Here is a 14,137-nt window from a genome sequence, read left to right on the forward strand (position 1 = left end):
TGGGAGCCGGCTGTGCTCATCTGTACCGACCCCCCCCGCCCCCGGCACCCCAGCACCACCATCACAACCATGCTGGCTGCAAGATTTCATATGCACTGAGTGCTCAGTCCTTCCTGGTGACTGTGATTTGGGCCTCTCTGGTCCCCAAATAATTACAATCTTAAAGTCAGCACCAAAAAGTAGGTAAAAAAAGCACCAGCCTACTTATGTGCCTTTTCCCTCCTTTGCCTGATTCCTTGCCTGCTGGAGAGGTGCCCAGGGCCCTCCAGGACATCCAACTCAGAAAGACTGCAAACAAGACAGGGTGTGTGAGCCTGGTCAGCCGATTCTCAGCTTTGGAAACTCCTGGGCCTAGGCTCACTCTGTTCCCGGCCAGACTGCTTCCCCTTCTTCTTGGTCTGACAAGCTATGTAGACCAGATCCTCCCTACCTACCTTAATCCCCCTCATCCCAGAAACCTTTTCTGCTGTCCTGACTCAGGTCGTGCAACCTCACACAGTGTATAGCGTTTGCTACTTTGCATCGCGAGCTACTGCATGGACATTTCCGGTCTCTGTAATTAGATTATACATTTCTGTGGGGTGAAGAGGCTGGCGTCTATCCCAGCCCGCCTCACTCTCCAGTGCCTGGCAGTGTTCTGCTTAGAAGGAGGATAATAGGGATGGTGGCAGTCTGTCCAGTGCCTTCTGGGTGATCTGCTTTTCCTAAAGCCAGACTGAGGAAGGGGGGTGGGATGAGAGCAAGGACAGCCAAGGAGCTCTAGGATCCAGGGTCTTAGCATCCAGGTAAGGGGTGCATTGGGGGGACTGCCTACTCCAGGACTGGGGCTTCCAGTCATGGCCAGAGCTAAAGTCCCAGGAAAGGGAACCCTCTGCTAAGAAGGAAGGCTCCTCAGATGTCTGAGGTGAGCTCTGCTTCCCCCAGCCCCTGGCCCTCACCTCTGCCTCTCTGAGTCCCTGGGTCTCAGCCTCAGTGTGGCGAGGACTGAGATGATTTCTCTACCTGTACAGTCACTCTAATCAAGCTGCTGCCTTATGAGATCACAAGGGAGGAGCTGTGTCAGATGTAAACTTCAGAGTGATTTATGGAGCAGAGCTGCTGTTGCAGCCCTCCCCATCTGCCCACCCCATTTGCTAGCCCTGCTGTTGGGCTGTTCTTGGGGATGACATTTCAGGAAAGTAAAGGTGGGGGAGGCACTGGCACATTAGACTGGACTGGTCAAAGTCAGTACCAGTTATGAGAATGGGGTGTCCCAGAGGCCCTCCCTGGGGCAAAAGCAGGGCCCACCAAGCTTTCTTTCTTTGAACAAATCAAGATTCTTGCCCTTTGCTCACCAGAGCACGGCTGATTTTCCCAGCCTTTCTCCTTACAAATTCAACACAGAGATATTGTGTATTGACTGGGAGGGTGTATAGTCTGAGCCAGGTCACCTCCACCCCAGAGAAATGGTCTCTGCCCCAGAGAAATATCTAGGGAGACCATCAAGCAGTTAGCACTCCAGACCCCAGTGCAAGGTCATTGTTGCACTGTGGAACTGCCCCTGCCTGGGAGGGCTATGAGAGAGGCACTCCATCTACACCTGGAGGACGCAATTACACAGCTTTCTCAACACCTACCCAGTAGGCTGGAGTACTCCATCTAGACCAGACCCAAGAGCTATAGATACGGCCTTTCTCATTCTCTGCCAGAGCTGTCCTCCCTCCTCTTAAAAGCCAACCGAGCCTCAGCTCCTTGAAACTTTCCGGGTTCATTCCAGTTGAGTGTGAACAGCCCACCCCTCCATTCCCATGTATGGGTTAACCAGGCCTCCTGTCAGGCCATCTTTCCCCACCTCCCACACTGGCCTGGGCAGGCAGTGCCTAAGAGAAGGCTCTGCTGTGAGGTGGTCATTGAGTACTTCCAGTTCTCCTGGCACAAGGTAGGATTGCTTTGCCTTTCCCCCTTAATAGTAGGAGCTGACATATGTCTTGCTTTGGCTAATGAAATGTGAGTGGAAGTGACATGTGTCACTTCTGCGTGGAAGCGTTAAGAAATAGTGCATGATTTGCCACATCCCCTTCCTTCTAATGTGGTAACTGGGAGCCCATGTGGAGATAGAGCCTCTGTCAGCTCAGATCCCTGGGTAACAAGGTAGAGTAGAGCCCCAGCAAGGCTGCCAAGTACCTGTAATGTGAATGGAAACTAAAGCTTTGTTGTTCTATGCGTCAGACCCGAAGATTGCTTGTTGCTGCAGCATAACCTGGCTCATCCTGATTAATGTAGCCTGTTCTTGATTGCCTTTTCCAGGCTTCTAGTACACATCAGCGCCCTGGGCAGATGCTGCTGTCTGACTCAGTCTATGAGCCTGGCCCAATCCTTACCCATGATCAAAGAGACGTACAACATTCTTAGATAGGTGGAAAACCTAAGGCCTAGCGGGTAGAGAGAGACCCACCCAGCACCTGTGATCAGAAGCAACAGATAACAAATCCCCTTCCCTTCTCACCCACATGGGGTCTCTGCTGCCCCCCACCCCAACCTGGGGCTGATTGCAAGGATTTCCCCAGCGTGGACTGGACCCCTGGTCAGTTTCCAAGTCTCCCCTTCCCATCCTGAAGGGCAGAGGCCCATTTGTCCCTAGGGGTGCGGGGAATGAGGACACGGCCCACTCAACCCAGAACTACTGCTCCCCGCAAAGCCCAGAGGGCAGGGCTGTACTCACGCTCGTGGCGTACTGGATGTCCTTCCAGATAGAGGTTTCCCGGGACAGGTCCGAGGCCTCAAAGAGGTTGTCTAGGATGACCTCCCCGATCATGTCGTGGCGGGAGAAGCGGTCGAAGTCAAAGACGCTGAGGTGGAGCTTGCGGTCGGCCAGCTCCTCGTAGGGCACCGGGAAGTGGAAGTTCTCGTCGAAGGTGGGGTTCAGGGTCTTGCGGTGCACGCGGGTCTGCAGCTTGCATTTGCGGTCGGGCAGGAGGTAGATCTTGACGTAAGGGTCGGAGCTGCCGCAAAAGTCCTTGGCGGGGAGGTCGAAGGCCTTCAGGATGCGGACGATCAGGGTCTCGCTCTCGTAGTCGTAGCGCAGGCTGAAGTTGATCTTCCCGCAGCTCTTGGCGGCCTCAGGTTTGGCGTCGTCCCCGTCCACCGACTTCTGCTTGTAGAGCTCGGGCTTGATGCGGCCGATGCTGGTGGGCTGCTCGGCCTCGGGCGGCAGCTCGTTGCCGTAGTCCATGCTGGACACGTGCATCTGCCGGGGCAGGTGGCGCTTGAAGGACGTGTGCCTGGCGGAGGGCGGGAGGGGTGTGGTCAGGGCAGCCGGAGCGGGATGCAGGCGGACACTCCTCAGCGGCCTGGGCTCATCCCACCCGCTGTGGGGCGCCCTTTTCCTCCCATTTGTTACCCGCTTCCCCGCTGCATACACTTTGTGCGCAGGTTTTTGGGCGCCGTCACGTGTCTTAACATATGTAAAGCAGTTGGGATCGGGCCTAGTCTATAGGAAGTGGATAAATGGTCACCATTGCTGTCATGACCATTCCCCCTGCTTTTCTACTATCTGCTTTCTAGGTTTCTTTCCTAGGAGACATGACTCTGGTTCCCCCATTAAACCATGAGGTTCTGAAGGCAGAAGACCATCCTTTCTTACCCTGGATGTGGCTCTCCCTCCATTGTCATCACCGCCACTACCACCCTCATTGTAGGTAACAGTTACTGGGTTTTGTAGCCAGACTCCGTAGGTTAAATTTGGCTCTGTCTAGTTATGTGACCTTGGGCAAGTTATTTAACGTCTCTGTGCTATCAAAGGAGAATAATACAAGTAGCAATTGCATGGGATTCTTGTAAGGATGAAATTAACACAGGTGCATAAAATACTTAGAACAGGGTCAGGTGTATAATAAGCCATCTATGGTTAGCTCTCATTATCACATGGATTCCTCAGAGCAACCTTATGCCCTATGTTACAGTTGGGAAAAGTGAGGCTTAGGAAATGAGAGCAACTTGCCTGAGCTCATACAATAAGCTCTGTCAATGTGACCCCAGCACTTTCATTCCTGACCTCCTTGCCTTTGGTTGGTCCCCTGGGCACCGGAGGAGATACTGCAGGGACCCAGGCATCCACAAGAGTCCTAGGTTTTGAATAAACACAATGCCTCATGCCTGCATGCATTATTTCTTTTAAAAGTGTTTCTGAATTTAGAGTATGTTTTTGCCATTGCGTGGTGGATGTCACTTTTGTTTGTTCAGTTAAAGAATGCCGTGCGTTTAATTGCTGTCACTCAGGGGACTCTGTCACTGGTTGTAAACAAAATCTTCATTGTCACAATGATAGGAATCCTTGCCTTCTCTCCCGTGCACTGCAGACTGTCTGTGAGGCTTTGTTGACATATCCCTAGACACCCCATGCACTTTTCTGCCTCCGGGCCTTTGCATATTCTCTTCCCTTTGCCTGAAGTCTTTCCCTCCCTCCAAACACCTAACACCTGCCACCCACACACATCCCAGTGAACAGCACCCCACCTCAAAGGCTCCCCTTTGCTGAAGTGTTTCCTGGTGCCCACCTCCTACTTGATCACGCACCATGGACCCCATCATGAGATATGTTCTCCAAACAAAGTTCACACGTTATTATTTCTGGTCTCTGGTCCTCACAGGCTGGAATCTCATGATTGAATAAGGGAACATGGAGGGGGAGGGGGAAGGAAGGGAGCGGTCCACCCCTCACCTGGTGGATGATGCTGGCTCTGTGGTCTGTCGCTGCAGCCGCGTGTGACGCATGATGTGTTCTTTCACTGACATCTGCACCTCAGCCGGAATATCTGGGGACGTATGGCTGATCTTCACGGCTGCCTCCAGGAAGCCCAGGGTGTGGGGGTCCTTCAGCTTGTCCGCCATGTTGCCTCTGGAGCTGGGGCTCTGGAGGGCTTCTGGGAGGACTTTAGCAGAAGAGGGACTGGAGGCCTCCTTGTTCCTCCAGGGCGTCCAGCACAGCTTCCAAAAAAGAAAGAGAAAAACTGCCACCAGGGCCACGCCACACACAATAAATACCACTGCAAGGAGGCTGACAGAGGTGCCTGCCAGCAGGGAGGGACAGGGACAGACACAGGCGGGAGAAGCCGGAAGGTTGTTGGAAGAGGGAACACACAGAAGGGACAAAGACGGGAGAAGAGAAAAGAATGGTTATGAGAAAGCTGCCCAAGGGGAGGAGAGATGGTTTTAGGGTTGGTGTTCTGTAGTCCACTTTGTAAAACATCTGCAGGCTTGCCTTCACCTCCGTCTGATTTCTCTGGCTCTGCCCCGCCCACCTGCTGCCAGCTTGGGGAACACCTGGGCTCCCCTACTGCCTATTGGTATGTGCACAGGGAACAGAAAGTAATTTAAATCACAGTCTAAGCAAATGTGCAAATTTGCCAAGCATTCACATTTGAATTGCTATTGGAGCTGTTACTATGGCCAGGCTTATAGCAGAGTCATGTTTGTGTACAGCTCTCTTCCTCAGCAGGCCACGAGGCTTTGGGGACCAGAGGCTCGGCTAACTGAGCCTCTTCCCTTAACCCATCCCCACTGAGCCCCAAGCAAAAGCTCAAGAGTTGAGTCGACTTGAAGTGAATGAGATGGACTGTCACTTCCTTGAGGGCCAAGATTAGGTCTGATGCTTCTTCCATACTCAGAACTCTGCACATAGTAGGCTCAATAAATACTTGAACTAAGTTGGAATCTGATCCACACAGATTATTTTGAAGCTAGCTACAAATGATTCCCACAGTTGTCTTTTTCCCATGTCTGTGGCTATTTGAGAGCTTTGCTGTGAAACTGGTATGTTTGAATGTTGCGGTAGGTTCAGAGGTGGGCGCTCACCGCCCTGTCCCCAGTCCACCCCTGCCCCTGCCCCACAGTAGGATGCCCACTATTCCAGGAGAGCCGTGAGGATGCCTCCCTTTGGGAGAAATGGTTAAGCCAACCTTCCACCCCACTTTTGAGCCCAAGGCCTCTTCTTACTTTGAGTAGAGAAGCCAGCAGTGGCGTCTTGTATAGCTTGTGTGATGATTGGAAAGTTAAGAAATCCTACCACCGTCATCATCACACCAGATTTTGGTTACTCTGGAAAAGGCCAGATGACTTGGTATCTGGACTTACGCGTGGTGGGAACAGTGACTCCCTTTGGAGGAGTGTGTTCTCACCATTTCTACTCCCTGTTACCAGCCTGGCCCCTGCAGGCCTGTGAGTTTGAAGTCTCTGGATTATCCTGTTCTAATGTCTTACGAATGTTAGGATTTAAGGTGAGAAATGACCTTACAAGTACTGAGGCCAGGCTGTGCTTTTGCAAATGGGAGCAAATGGTCCAGAGAATGGATCACAGCTCAGAGACAGAGCCTGGACCAGGGTTCAGATATCTACTGCCCAGCCTGGAGCTCTTTCCACTGTCCCAGCCTGTTTGTCCTTGATTAAACTGTGGCTACTATAACCCTGTGTGTTTATACTTGTCTGACTCAGGGCCTAGCCCAGAAAGTGGCCCATGAGAATGAATGGGTGAATGGTATATAAAAGAGCTGTAATTATCTCCCAACCAACATTTACTGAGCATTTGCCAGGTGCCAGGTGCTAAACTCTGCTTGGAGTGCAGAGATGCTAGGTCCCTTCTGGGGGGATCCAGAGTCCTCTTCCAGCAAACGGGCCCCAAGGAAAGCTGTCCCCCATCCAAAGGGATGTGAGAAGGAGGCGAGAACATCAGCCACTGACTGTCTCTGAGGCACGAGCACTGCCTCTGCCTTCCTGGCTGAGGGTACTGGGGTTGATCAGCCACCACTCTCATGAATAAGGAACAACAGCAGAGACCCCTCCAGTCCTTAGCTTCCTACCCCAACCCCCGGGCCCCTGCACAGAGACACAAGAGCCTTTCCCCGGCCAAAGGAGCTGCCAGGGACCGGAAAAGTTGATTCTAAGTTAACTTCTAGACTTAAGATCTACAGTGTGGTGTGCTCGCATCCCGCAGGCACAAGAGAACAAAATATCAGATTGTTTTTGTATTTATTTATTATCTTAAAAAGAAGAAATCAAAAATTTAATATACGTATAGGTTAATGGAAATGATAGCATAAATAAACATATATTGTTTATGAATAAACATATTGGAGGTTTTAAATCAAAATAACTTTTGCTGTTCCGAGTCCACGACCTAAAGGGTTTGGAGGCTGTTTCTTTAGGCTCTTATGGCCCCGGGGTTCACAAGGAAAGCAACCACAGATAGACATACCCTTATTCTAAGTATCTGGCCATCTCTAGGCCCTTCACAGCTGCTCTCTGTTACAGCTGTTCTGGAAGCCTTCTCTGCAATGACTCACCTTAAAACAAAAGGTATTTCTAAGGCTTCGCTTTCCTTTAATCATACATCTTACTTGCTCTGGTAATAATTAGAATTTTAATGAGGAATGAGGAGGGGGGAGAAATGGGGGAATCCAGAGAGCATAGAGTGCATTTAAATGTTCAGCCTGACAAAAAAACAAAACAAAAAAAACAAAAAAAACCCCACAAATTCATAAATGAAAAGAGAGGTGGGAGGAGGTGGGCCGAGGGAATCTATTTATCCTCGGTGTGGTTGCTATTTTGAATGTTCTCCATGTGACCCCAACTGTTGTTCCCTCGGGGCAGTTATTAGGGGAGACAAAGTTAGGATTTTCGGGAGCCAGCACCCAGCACTCAATACTGGTTATGTAAGGACCAAGAGGCCCTGGAGAATCTTTTTCCAGGCACTTCACAAGCGGGCAATGCGAGAAGAATCGGGTCGCGATGTTGAGTGGGCTCATCCTCACAAGGGATACAGGCGGTGAGCAAGACGGGTAAGAGCAGAATTAGGCCAGGGCCAGGGGTGATTGTACAGGAATTAGCCCTTTCAAATCACCACGTGTGGCCTTGAACTGAGCCAGCCCACAGAGCCTAGTTAAAGGTGCACAAGGCTGGAAAGAGTGGGCTCCTGGATGGCCTGAGGGCTGTGCAAAGGCCCAGAGCCCCTAAGATATGTGCCTTCCTACCCTGGGCATGCTGGGGCCAACCCACTCACGAGAGGTGCCCTCTGGAAAACCACAGATGCACAAGTAGCCTTCAGAGCCTTTTTACCCACTCATGTCTTGTTTGAACCTCAACCCTGGGAGGCAGATAGAATTTTGATGGTCAGCTCAGCCACTTTTGAGTCCTGACCCAGTGCTCTTCATATTTATACCATGCATTAGCTTCATGACAAGAGAGAGAGAACCTTCCAGGAAGGGTGAAAGCCTTTACTGCAGCACTGGTAAAGCGAAAGTACTTGTATTCTTCCTCCCTCTCTTCTTCCTTCTTTATTTCCCATTCAGCCTTGAGAGAAAGATTCATGGCCCAGGAGTCAGACAGGGCTCATTCAATGTCCATCCCCACTGGCTCTAAACTGCGTGACTTTGTCAAGCTACTTAATCTCAGCCTCAGTTTGTTCATCTGTAAAATGGGTACAATCATAGTACATACCTCATAGTGTCATTGTGAGGTTTCAATGAGATCAAATGTGCTAAGGACAGTGCCTGGAATGTAGTAAACAATATAATAAATATCACCTATTTCTCTTAGAAGTACCTAGTTCTGACCAGTCTAGTTTTAAATATACCCTAGTTTTGAAATTTGTTGAGTGGGTAGAATACCTGCAAGCCATGAACACTAATAAATAGAGATCGTTTTAACTTTATCATTACAAACCAGGAACAAACTTACTAGCAGAAATAATGTACTTCACATGTAGTTAGGTCTCTCTATATCTCAAGACATAATGTGTACTCTATTAAAAATCCCACATCTCTAAGTTTTTCTGTTGATACTCATTTGCTTGCTACTTGTCCATTTTTTGTTGTTGTTGTTAGCGTCACCAGCCAGCTGGTGAACAGGAGTGGGCTCCAAAGGACAATCGCGGAAGAGAAATCAACAATGAAGAATGTGCTATGCTTTTGCAAAATTGTCCTGGGAATTGGAAAAAAGAAGTCCATTACTCAATATGAGATGTGAAACATGCTCACTCAGGTGTCAGAGAAGTCCCGTGTTCCATGGGTGCCTGGTTTGGAAAAACATCTTGGCCAATTACCCAGCAACCTCAGGGGGAGCAAAGTAGGCTTTCGGAAACACACCCAGTGACCTGGCATTGTGCAGGGACACATGGCTTCCAGCCCTGGCTGGGAAAGTGGACTTCACCAGGGCTCAGACACCGGGTGGATGTCTCAGGGGAGCCCCAGCTCCAGAATGACCACAGAGCACATCCATCCACATTGCTAATTGTGTGACCGAGAGCAAATTATTTATCTTCTCCGAACTGTGGTTTCTTCTTTGATTTCATGGGGATTCTCGTTATCCGTACTTCACAAAAGCACTGTGAGTATTAAACAAGACACAGGACAGTGCCTGGCCCATGGTGAACGTTCCCAAATGGACTCTGATACTCTTCTTCATGCTTTGCTTTTTTGGTGGGGATGATAGTTTACTGTGTACAGAATGGACCCAAAGCGGGGCCCTCTGAGGCAGGGAATGGGGACACCAGACCAGAGGCAAAGCATCTGAGAGACCTCAGGCCCCTCTCCTCTCCTGAACACCATCAGGGCAGAAGCTGCTTGTCACCTTAAGTGAGACCGTCTACCAGGGGTGATGGCTCATTGCTTCCCTCTCTCCCTGGAGAATGCTAGGTTATTAATTAACAACCCAGGGCTTTTTTATCTCCCCAACTGACACTTCTTTCTCCAAAGACTGAGCCCTGGTGCTCCCTCCTCTCCTCTCCACCCATAGTGAGGATTCATCAGCAGTTCTTATCACTTGCTATTGTTCCTGTTTCTCTAATGGGCTTCCATGTCAGGAAAATCCATTTTGTAACAGTAACAGGCATTTTCGCTAACAGATTGTAATTGAAAAGATAAACTGAGGAGAGGAAGTGAAAAGAAAGGGCCATTTTCCCGGCTCCCCTCAAAGCTGGAGAAGCCTGGCTGCAGGGCCTGGGGTTGATGCTGGACCCCCAGAAATGGGAAGTGCTGGGGGGCTATGCAGAGAAGGAGGTGCCTCGGCTGAGGGGTTCTCATTCAGATACTGATGGAGACGCAGACAAGCATAACCCAGAGACCAGGCAGCAAGAAACGCAGAGGTCCAAGAGCCTGGAAAGAACAGTGCCTGGTCTGGGAAGGGAAAGGACTCTGGGCATTATTATTACAATATTAATACGAGTAACATTATTTGTTACTTATTTCTATGTGGTCAGCATTGCACCCCTGACATTGTCTCATTTACTCTTCAAAGCCTTCCTAGGAAATGAGTATTCACCTCTCAAAGATAAATTAACTCAATGTAGAGATGTTAATGAAGTAACTTGTTCAAGGGTACATTGCATTAAGTGGAAGAGCTGGGATTTGAACTTGGGACTTTCTGATGCCAGAGTCCAGGCTCTTGAGCCAAGCCTCTGGGCGGCTTGGAGGCTGAACTGAACTGTGAAGTTGAAGGCTTGGGCAGAGAAGATGGGGAGGCATTTCTTTGCCACAACCAGGAGGGGGGTGGCATTCCCTTTGGCCTGAGCCCCGGAACCTGGGCAGAACCCTGGAGACTAGGATTATGACCAACCTCCTCATCCCCCATTCTTTCTTCTTCCCTGGAAAGTGCAGATGCTGAAGCTTAGCCACCAGCCACCGGGCAAATAACCAGTGACCCCTGAAAAGTCTCATGCAGAGATGTGTCTGACAAATACGTGTGTGTATGTGTGTCTCTCTCTGTCTCTGTCTCTGTCTCTGTGTGTGTGTGTGTGTGTGTGTGTGTGTGTGTGTGTGTTGGGGGGACAGGGGCTCTTCTGTTCTGAGGCTCACAGACATGGTCCATTAATAATGAGCTCTGCCGTGGCTTGTAAATTTATTAAGAAAACCTGGTGTAATTAAAATTCGGGTTAGCAGGAGGGGGAGCAGAGAGCCCTTGCTTCCTTACTTCTTTCAGAGATCCAGGCCAAACTACCGATGGGGATAATTAGCAGAGTCCAAACAGAGAAGGAATTAATGCTCCTGAAAAAGCAGTGATGGGGAGAGACAATGCTGGGCTAATTATGACCGCACCAAGCTTTATGACTGGGCACTGCTTCCACCTTCATTAAGGGATTCAGAGATAAATCAGAAACTGATGTGGCGTGTTATCGCTAACACAGCTCTGGCATTAATTTAGCAATTATTAGCATTATTGTTCTGGCAGATGGTGACTGGAACTTTCTGCCTGATTGGTCCGGCATGTGTTCTCTCTGAATGTGGTGGTTAAAGCCCTGGGGATGGGGTAGGGGCAGGTGGAGAGACACAAATATTCTCTACCCTTTACCAGCTCTTGCTGCTTATACTTGCAATGAGTCAGAGGAAAAGTCTGTCTGGGTTCACGTGCAAGAAAAACATAGCAGCAGTAGAGAGAAGGGAGGGAGGAGATAGTACCACATACCTGGAGTGACCAGAGCTAGGTGCCCTGCTCACCTCTACTTTCAAAGGCCCCTCTGATTTCACTTCCTAAGGGTGGCCCAGTCCTTCGGTCCTTAGAGGCCTCTTTTCCTAAAGCAGAACCAACAGGGGGGCCACCTGTTTCCCCCCATTCCAGACAGCCCAACACCGACCCTAAAGAAACCTGGTCTGATCCAGATGCCTCAATCTTAGTCCTATTTATTTGCAGCCACAGGCTATACTCCCACCATGTGGACAGGAGGACAGAGTAACGTCAGAACAGCCAGAAGAGAACACATCTTTTGTACAGAGCTTGGAGGGAATGGAGTATTCTGGATTTAACATTCCCATTCTTGAAGTTCCCACAGTCAGAGAGAGAAGGGAACTTCTAGAATTGTAAATCCAAGGGCTCTGCCATTCCTACGTACTAGATCTTCGTTCTAGAATCACGCAGCTCAAAACACACCAGGGACTCAGTGTATTGCCACCATGGGTTCTAACGGGTCACGCGAGGCTCCTCACAGGAAGGCAAAATCTGCACAATTCCTTCCTTCCAGCAAGGAGGGGGAGAGTGACTGATTATTCAGTCCTAGAAAACAGGACTTTTGTATTTTGATGAAATGCGATGCATTTATTTAATTTGCCGTCACAGGAGGGAAAATATTATCTGTGATGCAAAAGGCCAACTTCAAAGCCAGGTGGCTGAATTACAGAACATCTCCAGAGTTATTAGGGAAGTGAACAAACATCACATACATCTCATGGCCATATGTAAGCAGGGGAATAATCTTTCCTGGTTGCCAGCCTGGGAGGGGCAGGGCAGCTGGTTCTGCCATCAGCTTCCTGCATTTTCTGGAACACCTCGGAACCTCTGCTTACTACCTCAAATCCAGAGCCCATGCAACTTGGCCTGTGGAAAAAAGTTGAAAGAAAGGTGGAGAACTCCTCACCAGTGCCCCCTTGCAGGGGTTGGGGGTGGGGGGAGTATATTAAAGGGGATAGTGGACCCTTTGCCTTTAGAGTTTTTAAAGAAAAAGGGGAACTTGCTTTTAGCTGGGACAGTTCGTGTGGAGGTGTTTCCAAGTTGGTGTCTGATTGAGATTTCCTGTGCAATTCCTAGCACAGACGCTGGCATAGAGGAGGGTCCCAGTAAACGATAGTAGAGTCTGAATTTCAATTGTTGAATCTCAGGGTGTTACTAGAAATCCCATGAGTAAGAGACTTAGAGCAGGAGGAAAGCAGGGGGAAACATACAATGGTGAAGGGAACTGGGCATGCTCTAGCCACTTAGGTTTTTCATGAGACTGCAAATGAAAAGACTCAACATTCTCTGACTGGAGAATCTGGGATACAGGGAGTAGGCTGGGAGGTAGGATACCTGGGGGACTGTCCTGAACGCCACAGCATCTCCCCAGACCCTGTACTCACCTAAACCCTGAGATCCCAAAGCCCTTCTCCGTCTCTGTCTTTCTTTCGCTATGATCAAGGGCCTCTTTCTGCCTCCCCCATCCCTTTCAGCCCCCAGGCTGGCCCCCGGGGCTTCCTGAGGCTTGTGACTCAGCAGCTGGAGTTACAGTCTCCCAGGGCTGACAACTCAAACTCACTTTCTGAAGCAGTCTGCGGGGAACGCATACTGAATCATCTGGGCCCGCTGGCTCTCACTCCTCAGCCTTCTCTCAGCCTCAGCCTGGCGTCCCGGTACCTGTCATTCCAGACTATGGGGTGTACCTCTCCAGTCAGAACACCAGTGCCTGAAGGTATGAGGGATGTGCTGCCCACATACATACCCCCCTCACCGCCAGCGTTTCTGCTCCGGACAGACAGGAGGGGCAGCCTCCATCCCAGGTGGAACTCGACAGGTGTGTCCTCACCTTGAATTGTCCCCTTTAGGGCTTGAGGGGTCAGGATCAGCATTAAGGGGGCCCCATTGGTGATGGATCATTGGAGGAAGGGAAGAAGGGAGCTGGGGAGGCAGGCAGGAGACTTCCTGACTTGGGGACAATTGTGTGTCTGGTGGTTATGGGGAGCTCGGTGGTGTAGGAAGTGATGGCACCAGAGAACCAAAGTCTAATTATACTTGCTGTGCCTAATCTATTCTGAGATTCTTCAAGAGGGAGAACCAACCTCTCCATCACTGTACCACCTTCTAAAAGTTGTTCTTTATATCTAACGTCAGTGTCTTCTGCTGTAGTAATCAACCCATTAATTAAGCATTGCCCAGGCGGAGGGGGTGGGGAGGGAGCATCCCCCCTACAACCCCCACAGAGTTGAGGTGGGCTCCACTTCCCTCAAGGCTGGACACAACCTCCTCACACACATGAGCCACCACTTGGCCCACTACCCTCCGCTCTCTCCTCTCGCCCCACCCCCAGCGGCCCTTACCCAGGACCTACCTAGATCTCTGACCTTTGACCTCAAGTGAAAACAGAGCCTTGGAAGCTGCGGCCTCTGGGAGGCTTACACCACCTGCACCCGCTTCTGGAACCGAAGCTCTGCTCCAGTCCCCGGCTTTTGATCCCAGAGGAAGCGCGTGGAGGCGAAATTCCCGCCTCTTACAGCCCCTTCCTCCCTTTCCCACGGCGTTGATGTGCAGCCCCGGAGCAACCCCTCTGGGCGTACCCCTAGGCCCAGAGCCACCGGGGTCAGGGTCGGGGGACAAGGAGGGGTGCAGTCTGCAGAGCCAAAGAACCCCGGCTCGTTGGTTCCTGCAG

The 14,137-nt window shown here is 50.4% G+C and overlaps 1 protein-coding gene across 11 annotated transcripts in view; it reads right to left on the reverse strand.

Annotated features, from left to right (window-relative positions):
- Positions 1-14,137, reverse strand: part of SYT6 (synaptotagmin 6) — a 124,142-nt gene that overhangs the window by 37,429 nt on the left and 72,576 nt on the right. For 5 of the 11 annotated variants that reach the window (XR_002137258.3, XR_002137257.3, XM_019730367.3 and 2 more), the window contains 2 exons: positions 4,700-5,048; positions 2,702-3,260 (listed from right to left, as the gene is read on the reverse strand). Coding sequence is in view for 9 of the 11 variants with exons in the window: in XM_019730367.3 (XP_019585926.2) it covers positions 2,702-3,260; positions 4,700-5,048 (908 nt within the window). In the remaining 2 variants the exon portion in view is untranslated. Of the gene's footprint in view, positions 1-2,701; positions 3,261-4,699; positions 13,826-14,137 lie in introns of those variants that run through there. The other 6 variants (XM_088799508.1, XM_088799510.1, XM_088799509.1 and 3 more) reach the window with 3 other exon arrangements.

This window comes from Rhinolophus sinicus, chromosome 7, assembly GCF_057876585.1.
Source record: "Rhinolophus sinicus isolate RSI-liver-muscle chromosome 7, RSI-T2T, whole genome shotgun sequence".
Classification (NCBI taxonomy): Eukaryota; Metazoa; Chordata; class Mammalia; order Chiroptera; family Rhinolophidae; genus Rhinolophus; species Rhinolophus sinicus.